Raw genomic sequence first — 22,747 nt, forward strand, 5'->3', positions numbered from 1 at the left:
AAAATCAGACAAATTTCAAGCAGTTTTTATCCTCTGTAATCTAGTTAGACGTCGTACATATTTATCATCTCAAGACTCCAATATTTGCAAGTGGGAATGAGTAGAGAACAACACGCCAAGGATTGTGCGGGCGCCGTGTGGCTCCTGTTAGTCACTTGCTGGGCCCATGCCATGGACACCGGCTACGTCCTGTCAGTAATTAATAAGGAAATATAGGAAACAGATTGGAAGTCGCTGAGGGAATATACCTTGTAGGAAACAGGAGCTTCCATCCAAAAGCCTCTAAATGCAGGTTTACAGGTTTACCTCATGGAAAGCAAATAAGAGGATGTTTTTGTAGACAAATGGTTTTTTGTAATTTATTTTGTTAGAATTTTATTGGTATTCATCCTGGTGTGAACTCAGGGCTGGAAGTAATGCTGGCCATAGAAGGTTGGCTTGGTTGGGTGCGTCATTTTTCGGATTGCCTTCACTCTACTTTCCCTTGCTTCCAACACTTAAGTACAGAAGTAACTCACCATTTTGGAGGTGAATTCAGGCGGATTGTCATTGACGTCGGCAACAGTGATGATCGCGGTGGCCGTGTTGGATAATCCGTGGTTTAGGTTCCCTTCCATGTCTGTAGCTTGAATGACAACCGTGTACTGCTGGACTTTCTGTAGGAACAGATGCAGAAATATTGGTTATAGGCAATAAAGATACAAATATTGAAAGCAAAGAGCACCTTACAATACAGTGTTTCCCAAACTCCGGTCCTTATGACCCCCCAACAAGTCAGGTTGTCTGGATTTCCATATTAATGCAGTGATGCACCTGCTTCCAGGTAACATTCTGCAGTTCTGGTATCCCTACTTTTAAAAAAAGCATAACTTTCATTTTCCCGGTGACATATCTACATGAGGGCTTGTTTTCTGTGGGAGGAATTACCATATAATGTATTGGAGGACTAACAATTTCTAATGGGGCGAATTGGGAGAAAATGCAGTTGCACCATTTGGGTGGTGAGGGGGTTGCGCTATTTTTACAGCGTTCATGATGTAGTAAAATTGACGTGTTCTCTTTATTCTGTGGATCAGTACGATTACAGCGATACCACATTTATATAGTTTTATACATGGTAATCGAAAAAATGAAATTGCTTTCTGTCGCCATATTTTCGTTTCAATAATTTTTATTGGGTTTTATAATAAACAGAGAATAAAAGAAAGTTGACATATTTGTTGCGTTAGAATACAATTTTTGTACCGTGACATAAATATTTTAAACATGCAATGCATTGTTGAATAGTAATGAGACCCCCATCGCTTCTTTTCATTTTTCTGTTGATTGGGCTGTATGAGGTCTTGTTTCTTATGTAGAAGCCTGAAGTTTGCATTAGTAGCATTCTGGAGAACATAGGACCTTATCAATGTCTAAAAAAGAAAGAAAACCCAGCGCTCATAAGGAAGGTGCCAGGAAGTAAGTTTGGAGCAATTTATAGACCAAATGGGAGAAGTTGGACAGACTTCTGAGGGAGATCTCAGTGTCCTTGAGACCCCACTGAAGGAATTGTGGATCCAAAGACAGAGTAACAGAAGTCATTAATAGGTCCAATAATATAATGGTACAATGATGGATGAGGCAGACAGAATGAAAGACTAATATGCAACACGTTTCAGGGCCACAGCCCCCCTTTCTGAAGCACTGTTAAATATATTATGGTACTTACTTATATACTAAGTTAACCATGTTGGATTAATATTTTAATAAATTGTACCTTTACAAATATACCAATACCAATTTTTATTTTTTTCTTGGATTTTGACGCAATGACTACGAAAAGTTTTTTTTTTTACGCTTTTTTTTTTTTTACTTTTAATATTTTTTATTTTTGTAATATTTAAAAAATCTATTCTACCTATTGGTCCCCACTGTATTGCAGCGAGGCCATTTGGGACATTTAAATCCTGATCAATCGAGACATTTAAATGCCATGATTAGCGTTCTCTCTGATCGCGGCCGTTGCTGGTGGGTGTTGACTGTCAGAGATCACTGCTACCTGCGGTGTATGGAGCAGGTTCAGCTCCCGAGCCTGCTCTATACACAGCCTGTGCTGTGGATGATTATTTACGGCCTTAATGCATGGGGTATGTGAAGTAAGGCTAATTTCATTTGGGCGAGTGAATCGCCGCCTGATATCGTGCTCACCAACATGCGATTTCGCTGCGGATGTGAGGTGTTTTTGTATCAAAAACGTCTTGCAACACTTCGGCAAAGAAGTGATCCTTCTTTCCCCGCGGCTGTCATGGTTTTCAATGGGGGGAAACCTCGCATTGCTTCTCCCCCTTAGGATAGGATGTGTGTGACCCCATTCAAAAGAATTGGGTTCATATCCGTGTGAGATTTGTGTGTCACGCAACGCACAAATTTCGCCCCTTGTAAAAAAAAAATAAAAAATTAGGGTATAAATAGTCGCATGTGTGTCACAATGGGGTTGAGGAGGAGCAGTCATGTCCTCACGTCACTAGGGCCGGTGACATAGATTTACAGTCGAGCCTTGCTGACTCCAATGGTGTTGGACTTGTAATGTTAAAATCGCGATCGTGCAAAATCGCAATTTACCGCGAAATCACGATTTTGCGCGATCTTAACATTACAAGTGTACCCATAGCCCCCTGCAGAAAAAAAAACCGCTGCGAATTTCGAAGTGAAAAAAAAAACTGTAGTGGGTAGTTACCCTAAGGCCTCATGTCCACGGGGAAAATCAGATCCGCTGCAGATTCTCAATGGAGAATCTGCAGCGGGTCCCTCCTGCCCCGCGGACATGAGCGCCGAAAATAACAATTTAAAAGCATTTACCTATCCGGCGCGGGCGGGGAAGGTCAGCTGTTCCTCACGGCCGGATCTTCATTTTCGGCCGGCGGATGAATTCCTGACGCCGGCGGCACGTCGTCGACGTGCCGCGCGCATGCGCCGGGCACATCCGCCGAGCCGAAGCAAGGAAGATGCGGCCGTGAGGAAGAGGAGACCTTCCCGGTCCGCTACGGATGGTAAATACTTTAAATTCCTATTTTAGGTCTCCCGCGGATCCGGACGGCTTCCATAGGCTTCAATAGAAGCCCGCGGGAGCCGTCCCCGCGGGAGACCCGCACGAAAATGGAGCATGGTCCAGATTTTTCCATGCTCCATTTTTTTTAAAATCCCTTTTATTGACGATCCGCGGGTATTTATCTACCCGCGGGTGGTCAATGCATCCCTATGGGATGCGGATCCGCATGCGGGAGATCCGCTGCAGATCTTAAATCATATTTTGCCCGTGGATTTTAACTCTTCTCCCGCGCGTGGATCCGCACCCCATAGGGATGCATTGACCACCCGCGGGTAGATAAATACCCGCGGATCGTTAATAAAAGTGATTTAAAAAAAAAATGGAGCATGAAAAAATCTGGACCATGCTCCATTTTCATGCGGGTCTCCCGCGGGGACGGCTCCCGCGGGCTTCTATTGAAGCCTATGGAAGCCGTCCGGATCCGCGGGACACAAAAATCATATTTTACTCACCCGCTCCGGTTCTTCTCTTCTCCGCGGCGCCATCTTCTCTCAGTCGCGGCCGGATCATTTTGCTTCGGCCCGGCGCATGCGCGGGGCACGTCACCGACGTCATCGTGCACATCCGCCGAGCCGAAGAATGAAGATCCGGCCGCGACGAGAGAAGATGACGCCGCCGCGAAGAGAAGAAACGGAGCGGATCGGAGGTAAGTTTATTCTCATTTATTTGCATTTTCAGCCCTCATGTCCGCGGGGCAGGAGGGACCCGCTGCAGATTCTACATGTAGAATCTGCAGCGGATCTGATTTTCCCCGTGGACATGAGGCCTAAGGGCAAAATATGATTTAAGATCCGCAGCGGATGCATTGACCACCCGCGGGTAGATAAATACCCGCGGATCGTCAATAAAAGGGATTTTAAAAAAAATGGAGCATGGAAAAATCTGGACCATGCTCCATTTTCGTGCGGGTCTCCCGCGGGCTTCTATTGAAGCCTATGGAAGCCGTCCGGATCCGCGGGAGACCTAAAATAGGAATTTAAAGTATTTACCATCCGTAGCGGACCGGGAAGGTCTCCTCTTCCTCACGGCCGCATCTTCCTTGCTTCGGCTCGGCGGATGTGCCCGGCGCATGCGCGCGGCACGTCGACGACGTGCCGGCGACGTGCCGCCGGCGTGAGGAATTCATCCGCCGGCCGAAAAAGAAGATCCGGCCGTGAGGAACAGCTGACCTTCCCCGCCCGCGCCGGATAGGTAAATGCTTTTAAATTCTTATTTTCGGCGCTCATGTCCGCGGGGCAGGAGGGACCCGCTGCAGATTCTACATGGAGAATCTGCAGCGGATCTTATTTTCCCCGTGGACATGGGTAAAATATAGTGTTTCTGATCACTGTCAATGAGTGACATCAGAGTTGATTGCCAGCGAGGGCAGATGACCGCCAATTTGACCCAATTCATGGAATCAGGATCCGAATCCAAGAAGAGCAGGCATGGAGGAACAAGGTTATGTATGAACAAAAGAAAACCATCAGTAGAGCCATCGGGGTCACGTCTGTAAAGCTATGCAGCTGCCCCCTAACATGAGGATGTAACAGAGCACTAAGCCCATCCATATATTTATGGTCTTCCCATGTGAATGGTCCGCATGTAATACTAGATCTCTGTATAATTGGCTGCTGCTTTACCTGGCGATACCAGATGATCATTGGGGGGTTTCTAAAGTCAGACCCACAGTGACCAACTGATTGATGGGCTGGCTCTAATGTGCAAAGGGGTTATCGGGTAGGTGAGGACTTTCACTTATTGAGAGAGTGAAGGTCTCAGTCTCCCATCCCACCAGGCGAGGCAGCTGCTGTTACCAGGTGGAGAATGAATGTGGTTGGAGTGAATTATTTGCTCGACTTTTTAAACAAAAATCTGTAGAAAATGATGCCGAGTGTTTATAATACTTAAAATAGCAGGTCCATTATTCTATATAGATCTGCTGGTTGTCCCCGATATGTTTTGCAGCTGCACAACATCTCTTATAAGAAGTAATGAGTGCTTCAGCTGTAAAGTGAAGGATGGGACCCAAGAACAGTAGTTTTTAATCACCGGTACATCCATATCATTGGTATAATTGTCCGGTGAAGGCATACATCATCCCCTGAAGACTTCCTTCAATAATGTAATTAAGGATTAGATTGGAAAGTCAGTGCGGATGGATATTTATGCCAGAGCAGTCTGAGGAAGCAGACAGAAGACTCTAAATAATTAGCCTGCACTTGGATTACCAAGAGGAGGAATCTCCAGGGCCTGGAATTAGCCTCTAATAGCGCTTATGGTAGGATTGCACTCACTGCAAATGAATCCTGAATTGCTGTTTACTGAAGGGAGAGGTTTGGGACAGGCTGATGACATTAGGAAGTTAAGATGTTTGAAATGCCAAAACTGGTGTTACTTGGGGAGGTCCTAGCCCCTTGACTGCCAGTGAGAACGTTGCTAATCGCATTTTATAACCACTGTACAGAATACGTGTGTTAGAAATCCTTTAGGGAAGAAGCTTGCTGAGCCGAAGAGCTTGCGATCTCTAACCCCATCCTTCACAACTCTTCAGTGCTTCCAGGTACAGATCGATCACAAGTAACATGGAATAATCTGTTCTTTCTAATATGGTTACCGTTGCATCAACAAGTCCCCACTTTACAAGTTTGCTGCATCTAACGAAGGTGTTTCGATTTTCAGCATCCCTTGTATTTTTTTTCTGGAAATTTGTAATGAACAAAAAAGGGCTTTTTATAATCACCGCAGCAACATCTGATCGCTCCATCATGTTACTATACTGTTTACTAGGAACAGTTACACTGGATGGCCACTTTATTACAGCCCCTGCCCTTTCACAATTGGCACTGAACTGTATGGAAGTAAGAGCCGTGACCCCGGAGTTCAGCATAAAATCACGTGATTCAAGGTTTTCCGTGGAAATCCAGCGATGTGAGTGATTCCAACGAGGCCTGGCCATCAGGGCCAGACTAGCCAGGGCTGAGATGTCACTGCCAGCCTTGTGGGCTTTTCTCATGTAGCAGTGTGGAGAGTATACCGAGAATAATGTAATTGAGGAAAAACATCCAGCGAGAGGGGATTCTGTGGATGGAAACAGCTCTTCACCGAAAGGGGTCAGAGGAGGATGTCAGGAATCGTTCTGATGAACACACAATGCTGGTGCTCCATCTAACATGTCCAAACCCACAACTTGCCGTTCCTTAGCATGGATGGGCTATAACAGCAAACAACCAGTTCCAGCGCCTTTACTGTGTAAGAGAAATAGGATGGTGAGACTCCAGCGGGCGGAAAACAGCACAAAAAGTGTATCACTGAGCAACGGAAAAACATCTCCTGGTCAGATGAATCCAGATTTCTGTTCCCCCGTGCTGATATGAGGTCAGAATTTGGCAGAAGCAGCATGAATCGGTGACCCCTTCCTGTCAGCCGGTCAGATCATGTTAGTAACAACATTTAATTATAAGACGTTTCCTGTCCGCAGGGGCCGATATTCCTGCAGAACAATTCCAACACCATGATGAATTGCTGCGATTCTAAAGGCCAAAGGAGGCCCAACGCACTGGGGGTCTCTAATATGGGGGCCATTCAGTGTAGTTACTTCGCTGTTCAGCTGTAATTATGGTCATGGATGGGAATGCAGCGCTGTACAACTACCTGCAGACCGCAGATAAAAACTGAATTTTTAAAAAAAGTGCTTGTTTGACTGGTTTACAAAAACGTACCAAGTGGTCACAGACATAGGTAAGTGTGTCCGCCGACAAGGCTCGGTCTAAAGTAGCCGTGCTATTATTACAAAAGAGCAGGAATGATCATCAGAGAGAGCCACCGTGACAAGTGCAACCTCTACCCCGCCAGCTCCTCCGTGTGTGCCTCGTGTCTGGATTGCCTGAAAATGTGCCACGCACAATGTTAACAATGGGGAAGATGGGAAAACCTCTGGCCAGCTTAGATTAAGGCCGCATCTGCACAGGCTACAAAATCTCGCTACAAAACATCGCTACAATGTCAAGCCCATGGTTTCCAATAGGTTCTTTCACATGAACGATGTTTTGTAGCGAGATGTTTTGTAGCCCATGTGGATACCCCCTGAGAGCTCATGGTTTCCAATGGGTTCTCTCAGGCTACAAAACATCTCTCATGTGAAAGAACCCATTGGAAACCATAAGCTTCACATATATAAAATGTCGCAGTTTAGTCGCCCGTGTGAAAGAGGCTTTAGGCCTCATGTCCACGGGGAAAATCAGGCCTGCTACGGATACTCCATGGAGAATCCGTAGCGGGTCCCTCCTGCCCCGCGGACATGATGCTAAAAAATAAGAATAAACTCAACTGCAGCGGTCCGTGCGTGTCTTCCTTCCGTCGCGGTCGGATCTTCTTTCTTCGGTCCGGCGGATGTACTCGGCACATCAGCTGCTTGCCGCGCACGCGCCGGGCACATCCGCTGGGCCGAAGAAAGAAGTTTCCGGCCGCGAAGGAAGGAGGACCTGCATCGCCCGGAGCAGGTGAGTTTAATTCAGCCCTGGGTCTCCTGCGGATCCGGACGGCTTCCATAGGCTTCAATAGAAGCCCGCGGCAGCCGTCCCCGTGGGAGACCCGCGCCTGAATGGAGCATGTCCGGATTTTTTCCTGCACGCGGGACCTGCGCCTGCAGGGAAAAATGACATCCGCAAGTATATAACTACCTGCGGGTGTCTAATGCATCCCTATGGGGCGCGGATCCGCGTGCAGGAAAAACGCTGCGGATTTAAAATCCGAATTTGCCCGTGGACATGAGGCCTTAAACAGGAAGCCTGCACAAAGCAGGCCGATGAAAAAGACTGAAGTAACAATCTGCACTCAGGTGTCAGACCAGGTGCATCTAGTGATCACCCCGGGGAATGAAGTACATATGTGCATGTAGCACCCAACACCAGCCCCGATGTGCACTTTCTTCAGAACTGCTACAGCTGATTGAACTGTAGTGGTGCAGAGATACGGTAAGTCTATGTAAGGGCTCCTTCAGACGGGCGTATTTGTGTGCGCATTACGCAGAGACTAGAACCCATTGATTCCAATTTTGCATTTCCTTGCGCGCTCAAAAAATGACGACCTGCTACATTTTTTTTGTGCGCATTTGCGCACCAAGGGTCCTCATGGAAGTCTGTGGGATGTGCGCAAATGCGCGCACAGTTGAGCAATATGCTGCACAATTTAGTGAAAAAAAAGAATACATTTGGAACTCATTAAGCTAAATAGCCGTTTAAATCGGGGAGTGTTCGTCAACAGTGCGCAAATGAACATACCCTGCCTGTGCAAGAGGTACAGCAAAATACTCTGATATGCACGCAGAAAAGCAGCGTACGTAGTGCAAATACGTGGCGCTGAGCCATGCGCAGAAATGCATACGCCCGTGTGAAGGGGCCTAAGAGGGCCCATTGTGTGCCACATGAATATGGAAAGTTACATATGTGGATTTGGTTCAGAAAAATGCTCTGATCACTCCAAAGTCCATGTCAGCGACAGGGAGAATCTCATTTAGCCTTCGCACCCCCTTTTTCATGAATGGTACAGAGGACGAAGTACAGTCACCTGTGACCCCTCCTGAAATGCCGGCCTTCCATATCAGAACAGATTCAGGGAAGCAGCGGGAAAAAATCCATAGCTGGCAGAATCCAGTGTAAATCAATGCTCCTAATCCGAGCTGACTTTCCTTCGCCGTCTGCATGGATGAACTGTGAGTGAACCGCGTGACGCCGCTGTGCATACGAGAGAGAGTTCAGTCGGAGGTTCTGAGGATGGAGGCTGCAAACAACTCATTGGCGCTACATTGTTCTTCCGCACCATTGTGGGCACTAATTACACGTTCTAAAACGACACATGTATAATTTTCGCAGGCTAAACTAGATAAAACCTGGATTTTTTTTTTTAGGAAAAAAGATCAACTTTCAACGCATTACACTGCAGCTGAACAGACGTGCGTGCTCACGTCATAGCCTCTGATGCTATTGTCAGGGCGGCTTCCTACGAGCACATGTGCAAAATGCACGCCACAGCACAACGTTCTTGCGTCTTCAATGTCGCATGTATCTGCACAGTTTTCTTTACCTTTGGTGTTGACTTGGACCGCACACACGGGCGTGAGATACAGCCGTGCCCCGAGTTATAAGCTTATTTAGCTTAATTAGTCCCGATGTGTTCCTTTTCCCTGTGAAATTGGGCAGCATATTGCGCAATCCTGCAGGTCCTGCACACCCCAATAGACTCCTACAATCACACAGGTTTTTTTTTTTGCATGTAAGAAAATCGCGGCCTAAAGCAAAAATGAAAATGAACTCCTTAAAAATAATGGTCTCTATTCTCTGCGCATTGTGAAGGTAAATACACCTGCCTGAAACCGCCCTTACAGAGGCCGTATGGACTAAGGGTATATTAACTCCTCAGTTAGGGGTTGTCCTTCAGTGGACCTAAAGGTGACTGCTGCGGCAGGGTCCTGTTGTGATGTCCAATTCTGGGCTTACAAGAGGATCTGCTTTCAAATACAGTAATTTAGGGATTTATTCCATAAAAATGCATATTGCAGCCTTACTGGATACTTATTACATGTCTTGGGATACAGTCGTTAATAAATGCAATGGGGAGAGAGAAATAACGATTGGTCCAAACCATACAATGTTTGTGTTACGGCCAGCAGGAAGTCTACTACTGGACTGTCATCACCTGTCTTGTAGGGGTGCATTCACATGGGCGGGTTTTGTTCAAGTTTTCTTATGTGGTTTTTGACTTCAAAACCAGATGAGGATCATAAAAGGAGAGAAAACAAGAGGGATTGATACAATGTATGTTCTTTTTTTTTTAATATACTCCTGGTTTTGGCTTCAAAAATCGCATTAAAAATCTGAACAAAAACTGCACATGTGAACGCACCCTAATCTGTTGTCGGGGCAGTTGCTATGTATCTACTGTCGGAGCACTTGCTATGTGTCTGCTCCCACAGCTGATACATTGGAGTGGGTTACCTAAGCTCACTGCTTAGCCAATCTCATTTAGGGCAAAGTTCCTCACTGTCTAGCCTTCCTTTAAAGGGGTTCTCCCAGAATCGCAAGTTATCCCCTATCCAACTTGCTGATCGGATACTGATCCTCACAGTGGGGGTCCAAAGTGTTTAGTGATGATGATGAATCCAGCGGGCACCACTGCTCTGCCCATTTCAATGGGAGTGCCAAAAATTGCTGAATACAAGTGCCCGGCTATGTCTAGTGCTCCCATTTACATGAATGTCATGGCAGCGTACATGTGGACACACTGCTGTATTCATTACTGATCTCTTCAAAATTTCATTTTCAGGATTAGTGGGGGTCCCAGGTGTTGGACTCCTACCAATTAGCAAGTATTCTCTTAACCTGTGGACAGAGAATAACCTTCAATTCTGCAAAAATCCCTTTAGGTATCGATGGTTTCTGCAGTGTGGTTGCTGGTGATAGCAGTAGCAATGTGCATTTATATCTTGCATTCCTCATTTAAGTTCTAGTCTACTTTGTTCTAGTCAGTGTTGTCTTGTTTTATGGTTGTCCAGTCCAGTCCTGTCGTTTGACTGCTCATTCCTTGTTTGTTTCTGCCTAGTTTTGGTTTATTGTTCAGCTTAGTTGGCTTTTTTGCATGTGTCCTAGTGCCTGCTTGTTATCAGGGACAGTATTTCAGACAGCGTCAGCAATAGAGATAACAGAGAAATACTTACAGACAGTGGTATCTAGTGTTGGGGCCAGTGTCAGGGTGTGATGTAGGGAAAGCTAACATTAGGGATAGGAGTTCTCTGGTTGTTTTTTCTGTTCTGTACCAACTGCTCCAATCTCCACTGCCATTTTTATTATCTTCATCACCAGTTTCATTCTCCTCATCTGGTTACCATCATGTTCTGCCCCTTATATCTAATAGTGAGTCCCTAGATTCTTGTTATTGTTTTTTATTGTGTTCATATGTTCTTCATTATATATTAGGCCTCATGCCAGCGGAATATCGCAGCGGAGTCCGTCACAGCACCCCCCTAAAGACCCCATACTCACCTCTCCAGATCCGCTGCTCAAGTCCTGTCCGGCGCGTGGGTGGTGACACACAGCCACGCGATACTTCTGCTGTGCTCACAATGGAAGCCAGACACGCGTTTTTCCACAGCAATTAGAACATGCAGCGTTTTTCTTGTGGACATTGAGCTATTAGGTTCAACAGAACCTAATCGCTGCGGGATAACGGAGCGGATCTCCGCCGCGTTTCACGCAGCAGAAATTCGTCCATGGGCATTAGCCCTTATTCTTGCAATGGTCGGGTTGTTACACTATCCAGCTCTACTGTAAGGGTCCATTTAGACAAGCCAATTTATCATTTGAATGAGAAAACAATCTCAGAGTTCGCTCTTCTAGCCTGTTTATACAGGCAGATACATCGTTGGCTCGTTCAAATGAGAAATCGTTCACTTTCTCACATTTGCTGTATAAGCGAGAACAATCGATGAATGAGCCAACGATGATTTGGGTTGTTCGCCGCGTTCAGACTGAAAACTATTTACTTTAATTTGTTTGAATGATTATTTTTTAACAATAATTGTTCTGCCCAAAAGGGCCTTAAAGGGGTTGTCTCGCGGCAGCAAGTGGGGTTATACACTTCTGTATGGCCATATTAATGCACTTTGTAATATACATCGTGCATTAAATATGAGCCATACAGAAGTTATTCACTTACCTGCTCCATTGCTGGCGTCCCCGTCGCCATGGCTCCGTCTAATTCCGATGTCTTCTGGCGTTTTTAGACGTGCCTGCGCAGTCCGTGCTTCTGGCTGGTGAATGGGGCCGCTCGTGCCGGAGAGCTGGTCACCGCTTCGTCATCGTAGCTCCGCCCCGCTCACGTGTGCCGATTCCAGCCAATCAGGAGGCTGGAATCGGCAATGGAACGCACAGAGCCCATGGTGCACCATGGGAGAAGACCCGCGGTGCACCATGGGAGAAAACTGCAGTGCATCCCTGGGAAAGGACCGGCGGCCATCTTAGGGAGAAGATTTTTATAACTCCTTATTTCGTCGGATCGGTGAGTAGCAAGCGGTTTAAAAACCGCTTTAAATTGCTATTTTATGCCAGGGGGTGACAGGGGGAATGGGGTAAGGTAAAATTTTGATGCTTGCCGTGAGACAACCCCTTTAAGCCCTGGGGGTATCTGACAAGGGAGACTCAATACCCAGCAAAGGCGACTGCTAAAGGTGTAGTCAAGTTCTGACATTTAGCCAGTATCATTACAGTATGGGGTCAAGAACATACACTATCCTAGCAAAAGTAATTAGACGCCTGAGCAAGAATGAAAAGTAGTATTAATTTCCAGATGTTAATACTTAGTGGAGCTCCTTTGGCCCTAATGACAACATATACTCTTCCTGGCATACTTTCTACTAACATCTAATCACTTCAGCTGGTATTTCCCTCCATTCATCCTGCAAATATCAAGTGAGTTATCGCAAAGAAGATGGACCCTGTTCATGTTTCCTGCCCAGATGTTCTAGTTCATCCCAATGATGTTCAGTAGGGCTCAGGTCGGGACTCTCTGCAGGCTGGTCCAATCGTAGAACATCCATATCCTCAAACCAATGTAACACAGTGTCGGATTTGTGACAAGGCGCGTTGTCTTGTTGGAAGTATGGCTGACCATTCCCAGAGTATTGCCATATTGTCGGCAGCACATTATTGTCTAGAATGTCAGGGTACACCTCCATGTTCATGGTTCTGGTCATTACAACCAATGGATTGGAGACCATGCCACATAGTAAAACATTCCATTGATGACGCTCCTTGCTCCATTGTAGATGGGCCGATACATTGCACTTCGTGATGAACGTCTTGTGTGAAGCGGCATGACCCGTATGTCCAATAATGTGCAGTTCCCATCACAAACTATGGCTGACACCTCCAAGGGTCTGCAATGCATCTTATATAACATGGTTTAAGACATGACCCAGCCTACTGGTAAAGGGGGTCCAAATACTTTTGGTAGGATAGTGTGTATAGTCTTAGGTTAATGGTTAGGTTTATAGTTAGTTCATGGATTCATACCCAATGCTCACAGTTCTAGTGACCTATATCATAACAGATTCAATAATGCAAATAAGGGAGATGGAACAATACCTCTGCAGCGCCACCTATTGGATGGTAGCATTCCTGCAAGTCAATCTTAGGGGCAAACACCCTGAAACAGCTGTCTGTGTATGGATTCTGGCTTGGCTTTCAATTCCCAGTCATTGTAACAAGGCTTGTCTAGCATTGACTTACAGGAATGCTGCCTTCCAATAGGTGGCGCTGCAGAGGTATCGTTCCATCTCCCTTATTTGCACATTACCCAGAGGCGCATGAATGACCTTATAATAAGTCTCCTCACTCACCTTCTAGGTGCTCTCCCTAAGGAGAAACAATAGCAGTACCTAGATAACAACTGGCGAAGCGGATCTTACTTGGCAGACAATGGCAGCATTGTGCCGCCTCATAATACCATTTAATGATACAGGCGTTCATTATATATCAAGCAAACACTTCAGCGTCTTCACACTTTAGGGTCCTTAATCTTAAAACTCCAAAGTCCCTCTGAATACGAAGTACATCAGAGCGTTCACCTGATGTATGAAGCCATTATCTGGCCCCATCTCTGCATTGTTACCCCTCTCTTCACACATTCTCCACTGGCTTTATATTACTACAGCAGCAAGATCTACTTATGGATGACAGGGCATGCTGGGATGTATAGTTCCACAGATGGAAGTAATTCACAGCCCAGAGATAGAGATCACTCCATACCACCTAGACAATTCTAACCAGACCCGACAGCTTTCACGAAGGATCTACAGTATATCCGTTCAGCCCCGCCGTGGTTAACAGAAGAGGGTAAATATAGTTTGATGCACCCGTAATGTTTCCAATTTCCACTTATTTACTTGACGTGCCGCCTGAGCCCACGAAAGGTTACACCAGCTGATAATTGTATGCGGATCCAATCAAACTAAATACGGCGCTCTGCAGCTACGAAAACAAAGACGTGTCTTCGTGGTGTTCACAGCAGGAGTACTGCCACCCAAATCAGAATTTGATGAATAAATTAATTAAAGCAGATAATGGTCGATAATGATTTTCATTAGCGGGAGAAGTGAGTCCTAGTCCTCTGTACCTTTGTGATGATTAGGATCTGACACACAGCTTGCCACTGCTGAATACAAGTGTCATCGACGTAAGTTCAGGGGCAAAGAGACGAGGAAGAAAAAGTCAGCAACGTAAAAAGAAAAAAACTTCAAAGGGTCATTAGTATCTTAGCGCCATTGTAATAAGAGATGCAAATGTCCTGGCGAGAAGCGGAGCGCCCTGTATAATGTGGTGCTGGCTGATCGGCCCATTGTCCTGCCGACAGCCTGATGAGGTTGAAGAGGCGCTTGTAGGCTCTAATAAGTGTCTGATCTCCTTCCTCGCACCCCGTACGGTAATTAATTAGAGCTGATCACAGTCCACGCTGAACCCATCACCTTTCTGGGCAAATGTCCCTCCCTCCCGGGCTCCTCCACACCTTTACTGTCAATGAAAGACAAATCTGTAACACTTCCATCTCTGCTGGGGATTCGGTTACAGAAGGTGCACCTTTTATATAAAAGGATGTATCAAAGTGAGAAAGATCAAGGCGCCGGCCGTCATTTTGTGAAATAGAACAGAACAGCGCCAATTCCTCAGGGTGATTTAGAGCCCAGGTGGGGAGAGGGCTTATTCAAACAACCGGCTTTACACAGGCAAAAAAAATCGCCCAAAAACCGAGACATTGCGAAGCATTGGATTCCATTATTAGGCATTCTGAGGATTTCTGCAGATCGCTGCTTTTCAAGGCTTCAGCGTATTTTTTCTTGCCTACGCGTAGCAGCTCCCCGTGTGAATGGCATGAACTACATGACTAAAGATCAGGACTCGATCACGCCAAATCTTCATTTATGCGATTATACGATGCATACGGGCCGTATTGCACTCATTTTGTCTGCAATTTTCATGCATCTGCAATTTGTTTTGGCATTAAAACGCACGATTCGCATCGCTGTGCGCGCACTTTTCATGCGCGTGGAAAAAAAAATCACATGTGCTTCCGAATACCATAGTTAAAATGGTAAAAAAACAAATTGCACTGACATGCAAATCATATGGTACACAAGTGATGTGATTTTTATTTTTTTCACACATCCATAGGAAATAAGGGGCAATTCTCGCAGTGCAATCACCCAAAAATGGGACTTTTTTGATCTTGTGCTGTCGGTGCATGAGAAAAATTGCAAATGTACATGAACCCATTGAAATCACTGGGCACTTTTCCTGTGCGAATTCCAGCAGGGAGCGGAGGTGGGACAGGACTGCCGCCGGGAGCGAGGCCAGTGTGTTGTACTGCTCACCTGGCTCCTGTAGCAGCTGCACCTCTTTCAACACCGCCGCTGCTTTTCCCGAAGCCCAGGCACACTGACTGACTGCCAGGACCTGTGAGCCTGACGACGAACAGGAAGCAGGCGGCCAATCAGCCTCAGGGGGCGTAAACCCCCTGTCACTCTTGTCTCCACCAGGACTTCCTTGTGGTGACAAGATACAATAATACCGACGTGATTTCCAGCCAGAGAGCCGCAGTACCCCTGGCAGCCTTTCATGGCACCCCGATTGGGAATCACTGTCCCAGCATATTGCAAGCGCATTTGCTTTGTGAACGAACCAATTCAAATCAATGGGTTCTATTCTCTGCATATTGCGTGCCCAAATTTTGCGTGCAAGTACGCCCGTGTCAAGCCAGCCCTAATTTCTTACGCACTAGGTCCTTTTTAATCAGTAGTTTGACGTCTGACTCCACGGCCTCCCGTCAGGGTGAGATGCCCACATTGTTGGCAGCACCTCCATTCTACACTCACTTGTACTTCACGCTTCTTGCCCCAGGCACCACTTCGGTTTGCTCCACCCATCTGTCTGTTAGTATTTGTTTTTATAAAGAAAGCTCTTCGTAAAACCACCCCAAGGCGGGCGTCACACATTTTTTAGTGTTTGTTTTGATGCAGTTATGGCTCTTTTACACAGGACGACAGTCGGCTAAACGACTGCATGAGCGCTGGCGTCACCGCTAAGGTCCTGTATTGTGGAGCCGCACAAAAAGCCTTTTTGTAAAAAAAAAGTTTATAATGTGCAAATATGGTAAGACGTAATAAAAGTCTAGAACTTTGGTGTAGTCATAATCGTAATAACCCATAAGAGAAAGGCACACCTCGTTTTCAAGTTATTTAACCCTTTAGTGAGCAAGCTTTTTTTTTTTTTTGTTCCAAAAAATCGTAACTCCTTTAGTACATCGAGGTCGCTGTATGAGGGCTTGTTTTTTGCAGGACGAGTTGTATTTTTCAATATTACTATTTAACCCCTTAACGACCAGCCCATAGTGTTTTTACGTCCTCCCGAAGTGGGCTTTATTCTCTGAGGACGTAAAAACATGTGTCCTGCAGAGAATAAAGCCCCTCGGGCTGTGGACGTGACAGCTCCATGCTGTCGGTGTCCACAGGTAGGTGACAGCATGGAGCTGTCATCCTGGGCTGTTCGGACCCCCCCCCCCCCCGGCATTGCGATCGGCGCTATCCAATGGCCCTGTAGCCGTCCTTCTGCACATGCGCGCCAGGCGGCATTACGTCAGCCGCATGCGCAGAAGGCCCGGCGGCGCGGGAAATTTAAAAAAGTAAATAAAACTGCAATAAAAGTTAAAGATTCAGCTGCTCTGATGGATCGGATCCATCGGAGCAGCTGAAATTACTCACCGAGGTCCGCGGCACGGCTCCCCACTGTCCCGATTGCTTCGGGCCCCGTAGCCGTTCTTCTGCGCATGCGCGCCAGGCGGCATTACGTCAGCCGCATGCGCAGAAGGCCCAGCGGCGCGGGAAATTTAAAATGTCCTGGCTCCTGTAGGTAGCCGGGAGGCAGGAGATGTCAGCGGGGACCGCGGTGAGTGGTCCCCGGTACCGCGATCGTCGTTATCCAATGGATAACGGCGATCGCGGAAAAGTGAAAAAAAGTGTAAAAAAATTAAAATTTCACCTCCCCTCATGGATCGGATCCATGAGGGGAGGTGAAAATGCTCACCTCAGGTCCGCCGATGTCCTCAGGCCGGTGTCGGGACCCCCCGCTGGCTTCTGCGATGTGCCGATGTGGCGCGCATGCGCAGAAGCCGGCGAGCCCGGCAAATTCAAAATCTCCCTGCACCCGGCCATCACAGATAGCCGAGTGCAGGGAGATATGACTGGGGACCGCTGTATGCGGTTTCCAGTCATATGATCACCGTTATCCATCAGATAACGGTGATCATATAAAGTTAAAAAGTAAAAAAAAAAAAAAAAAGTTAAAAGTAAAAAAAAGTTTAAAAAGTTAAAGTTTCATCTCCCCTTATGGATTGTATCCGTAAGGGGGGATGAAATTACGTACCCAAGGTGCCGGATTTGTTCCCTGGTGGGCTGTTGATCCGCGGATCTTACCCCAGCTTCGGCGCATGCGCCCGTCAGCATGATGGCGGACGCATGCGCAAAAGTGAAAGATTGCCCAAGAAATTTAAAATCTCCCTGTTGCTGGCTACCAAAGGTAACCAAGAGCCTGGAGATGTCACGGGGAGCTGCGGTATGCGGTTACTGGTCACGTGATCGCCGTTATCCAATGCATAATGGCGATCACGTAAAAGTTCTTTAAAAAGTGGCGGTTTCATCTCCCCTCACCGATGCGATCGGTGGGGCTAGATGAAACATCTTCTCGGAGGCTTCCGTATTTGAATCCAGATGCGATTATCCTCCATGGATCCTGCCAGCTACTGGGTATGTGCCCGCCGGCAAAATGCCGGACACATTCGCAGGAGCCGGGGAGCCCAGGAAATTTTAAATCTCCTTGCTCCCAGCGACCAACGGTCGCTGAGTGCTTGGAGCAGTGACCGGTGGCCTCGCTGAGCGGTCCCCGGTCACGTGATAAAGTAGCGAACTAACATTAGGCCGGTCACACATGACCGAAGAGGAATTACGGGTTCTGCATGCGCTTGATCAGCGGTAATCCACGGATCAATCGCATGCATTGGATTACACAATTCCCCCAATTAGCGGGTCGGAATTACGTAATCCACTCGCAGAAACAGAACACGGCATGCTATATTTTACCGCGGATATCCGCGACCTAGAGCCCATTGTGCTCTATGACCGCGGATATACCCGCAGCCCATATGCAAACACATTGTGTACGGGCTGCGGGTACCCGGGTCATCTCTAAGCGACGGCACGGGAAATATAAACAAAAAACCGCCCGTGTGAGTAGGCAGTTATGCGCAGTACATTACGCGGCCGTACGCAGGGTCACAGCCAGGCTCACAGCCGGGATCCGCAAGCAGATTCCGCCTACGGCTACGTGAGCCCGGCGTTATTCAGACTGCTACCTGTAATCCGTAATTTACAAGAAGGGGATGGCGGGTGGGAGGGATTATTTTTAGGAAGTCAATTTTTTTTCTGTATAAGTGGGCAATGGGGCCTGGAATTTATTCAGTTCTACCCTGAAATCCAACGGGTGTTCCCTCCATTATGGGCCTAGCCATGTGTCCTGTAAGTAGATTAGGGCCACAATGGGTATGTTTCTGAACACGGGACAAATGGGGGGATCCATTTTGGGGTGAACGTCTTCATTCCTATGTGTGCTGTAAAAAAAACCTGTTTTTAAATTGACAAAATTGCCAAACAAATGAAAATTATTTTTTTCCTTCTGCTTTGCTTAGATTCATTCAAATACTTTGGGGTCAAAATATGCAGTCCACCCCTAGATGAATTTGTTAAGGGGTCTAGTTTTCACAATTGGGTCATTTGTGGGGGTTCTCTATCATTTTGGCCGCTCAATGGCTCTACAAGTGGGCAATGGGGACTGGAATTTATTCTGTTGTACCCTGAAATCCAATGGGTGCTCCTTCCATTATAGGCCTAGCTATGTTTCCTTTAAGTAGATTAGGGCCACAATGGGTAGGTTTTTGAACACGGGACAAACAGGGCTATCCATTTTGGGGTGAACGTCTTCATTCCTATGTACACTGTCCAAAAAAAACAGCCAAAAAAATGAAAATCATAATTTTTTCCTTCTGCTCGGCTTAGATTCATTCAAAAACTGTGAAGTCAAAAAAGTCATCATACCCCTAGATAAATTCGTTAGGGGGTCTACTTTTCAAAATGGGGTCACTTGTGGGGGTTCTCCATCGTTTTGGTCACTCAATGGCTCTACAAGTGGGCAATGGGGACTAAATCTCCTTCAAGCAAAATTTCTGTTCTGAAAGCCACCAGTTGCTCCTTTCATTTTGGGCCCCATTGTGCATATAGACGTAATACTAGGGCCACAATGGGTATGTTTCTGAGCACAGGACAAACAGGGGTATCCATTTTGGGGTGCAAGTCTTCATTCATATATGTGCGGTACAAAAAAAACTGCTTTTGAAATGACAGAATTACCAAAAAAATGAAAATCGTATTTTTTTTCCTTCGGCTTGGCTTAGATTCATTCAAAAACTGTGAAGTCAAAAAAGTCATTGTACCCCTAGATAAATTCGTTAGGGGTCTACTTTTCAAAATGGGGTCACTTGTGGGCGTTCTCCATTTTTTTGGTCACTCAATGGCTCTACAAGTGTGCAATAGGGCCTAAATCTCCTTCAAGCAAAATTTCTGTTCCGAAAGCCACCGGTTCTTCCTTTCATTTTGGGCCCCATTGTGCATCCAGACGTAAGATTAGGGCCACAATCGGTATGTTTCTGAGCACGGAACAAACAGGGGTATCCATTCTGGGGTGCAAATCCTAATTTTCATGTAAACTATAGAAAAAAGTCCTGTCTTTAAAATGACATATTTGCAAAAATATGAAATTTTAGTTTTTCTCTTCTAAATTGCATTGACTCCTGAAAAAAAACTGTGGGGTTAAAACACTCATGACCCCCCTCAGTGAATACGTTAAAGGGTGTAGTTTTTAAAATGGGGTCACTTGTGGGGGTATCTATCATTTTGACTCCTATGAGCCTTTCCAATCTTGGTTTGGTGTAGGAAAACAAAGTGTTCCTCAAAATGCTGAAAAGTAATGTTACATTTGTACGTCTCCTAAATGGTTAAAAAAAAACCGAAAGTTTTTCCAATGTGCGCCCAAAATAAAGTAAACGGATTGAAATATAAATCTTAGCAAAAATTTCTATATTATGTTTGCACATATTTGAGATATTGCAGCTGGAAATGTGAAAAAATGACGATTTTTTCAACATTTTCCCAATTTTGGCGCTTTTAATAAATAAACACAAATTCTATCGGTCTTTTTTTTCCACCTAAATTAAGTACAATATGTGGAGAAAAAACAATGTCAGAATCGCTTGGATATGCAAAACCTTTCTGGTGTTTTTCCATGCTGAAGTGACACGTGTCAGATTTGCAAAATTTGGCCTGGTCATTAAGGCGCAAACAGGCTTGGTCACTAAGGGGTTAATGTAGCATATAATATACTGAAAAACTTTTAAAAAGTGGAGTAAAATGTTCACCATGCGGGGTAAATAATGCATGACTTTGCAATACTAAACATGTATTTTTATTTTATGATTCTTAATTACAACTTGTGGGTGGGTAATCCGCAGTGTTTACGCCATGTGGAAACATACTCTATATGCACTTCCCTTTAAGCAGTTCCCCCCTCCCCTTCCCTTCCACTCACCGGCTCTCTGTCTCTCTCCTCCCCTTCAAGTGGTTTGCAGTGGGAGTGGACGGCACAGGGCCGGAGCTAAGCTCCCGCCCCTTGTCCGTAGCCAGCAGTGGGAGTGGGCGGGACAGAGCTTAGCTTAGCTCCACCCCCTCCTATTGCAACCGCCGGACTGGAGGAGAGAGGCATTGGGAGGGGGAGGGAAGGGGGGAACGGCTTAGATGGAAGCGTATAGCGGCCGGCCGTGAAAACCCGACTGATATACGCCCGTGTAAAAAAAAAAAAGCCCTTGTGGTGTTCAGTCAGCATGCAGTGTGTAACAGTGATTGCCAAATAGTTACGCAATCACTTTTGGTTAATGGCGAGCCGACTGGAGTAATTGTATCGGCAGATTTCTAAAAAAATACAATACAACGGCAATTGGATGACATTATTCCACATAACTGGAAAACCTTACGTGGCAGAAAAAAAAGGATCTGATAATTGTATGCAGCGCACTAAAGTTACTATAAGCCGCCTATCTGCTTACCGGTTACAAAAATTGTGTTGCGCAGCGTGGTTATGTCATTAAGGGGTTAAAAATGAAATTCAGGTAACAGAGTTTTGCGCCAAATGTATTTATACGAGATATAAATTCAAAATCTACATTAAAAAAAAACTTGACATTTTTAAGAAGGTTTTGCTAAATGTAATGTGACTGTCGGAGGGTTAAATGCCGGAATTGTTCTCTGCTGAATCTCCGCCTGCAGATGTCATATTCTTCAAAGAAATATGCATATATGTAATTACTGCGGCCTCCTCCCGCCGCTATCACTGCACTAAATGCCAGGCTGCAGACAACAATATACACAATTACAGAACAAAAGTTCAAAAAAAGCCAATAGCTGACATTCTGACAGCTTGACGGAGGGCAGATATAATATCCCTGAGCTGGAGACAAGGAAAGTTTTTCTCTTTCTTGCCAGGTCCTAATAACAAGATTTAACAATGACAAGATGTCTAATGTGCTATAACCATCGGGTGTCTGGAAGTAGAGGGTCAGCCGCTCTGACATTTACTGCGCATAAATATATATACCGTGTTTCCCCGAAAATAACAGTGTCTTATATTAATTTTTGCTCAAAAAGGTTTAACTTTTTTACATGTATAGCTGCCTGGACACTATTTAAATTGACTTTTTAAATTAACTGTTAGCAGGGCTTAATTTTGGGGTAGGGCTTATATTTCAAGCATCCTCAAAAAGCCTGAAAAATCATTTTGCATCCTCAAAAATTCTGGAAAATCATGCTATGTCTTATTTTCAGGGTATGTCTTATTTTCAGGGAAACGGTATTTCAGTTGCTCCTTAGCAGCGGACTATGGGCTCCTTCACACAGGTGTATTTGCGCGTGTTTTTATGCACGCAGAATTTGCGTGCAGAGAATAGAACCAAATGATTTCCATGGGTTAGAGCCTCGTGTGGCGCAGAGTATTAGGGCAGCAGAAATACAGTCCTGAGCTCTCACTCATGACCTGAAGGGATTCCCGCGTGGTTCAGGTAGCCGGCTCAAGGTTGACTCAGCCTTCCATCCTTCTGAGGTCGGTAAAATGAGCACCCAGCTTGATGGGGGTAATAAATAAATTACTTGAAAGCGCTGCGAAATAAGTTAGCGCTGTGCAAATAACAAGATTTACTTTTATCTTTATCATCCACATTTCCTTTTTTCGCGCACGCTATTCTTGCACATGCAAAAAAATAGGACCTGCTCTACTTTGGTGCTCATTTGCGCACCAAGGGTATCCTTTGTGTGCAAATGCGCAATACATTGCGCAATTCTGTGAAAGAACGAACGCATCTGGAACTCATTAGACCAAACGGCCATTTCAAAGCGGGGCGGGTTGATCTGTTGCGCACATATGACCATGACAAGAAAGAGCAGTACACTATGCGGACACGCGCACAAATCAACCTCGCTCA

At 45.8% G+C, this 22,747-nt stretch overlaps 1 protein-coding gene across 1 annotated transcript in view; it reads right to left on the reverse strand.

The window, feature by feature from the left end:
* The window catches only part of CDH4 (cadherin 4), a 200,863-nt gene that overhangs the window by 40,967 nt on the left and 137,149 nt on the right, over nt 1–22,747 (reverse strand). Inside the window, exon 7 of the mRNA XM_066585897.1 lies at nt 519–656. Within this exon, the coding sequence (XP_066441994.1) occupies nt 519–656 (138 nt within the window). The remainder of the gene's footprint in view (nt 1–518; nt 657–22,747) is intronic.

The sequence above is a fragment of the Eleutherodactylus coqui genome, chromosome 13, assembly GCF_035609145.1.
Source record: "Eleutherodactylus coqui strain aEleCoq1 chromosome 13, aEleCoq1.hap1, whole genome shotgun sequence".
Classification (NCBI taxonomy): Eukaryota; Metazoa; Chordata; class Amphibia; order Anura; family Eleutherodactylidae; genus Eleutherodactylus; species Eleutherodactylus coqui.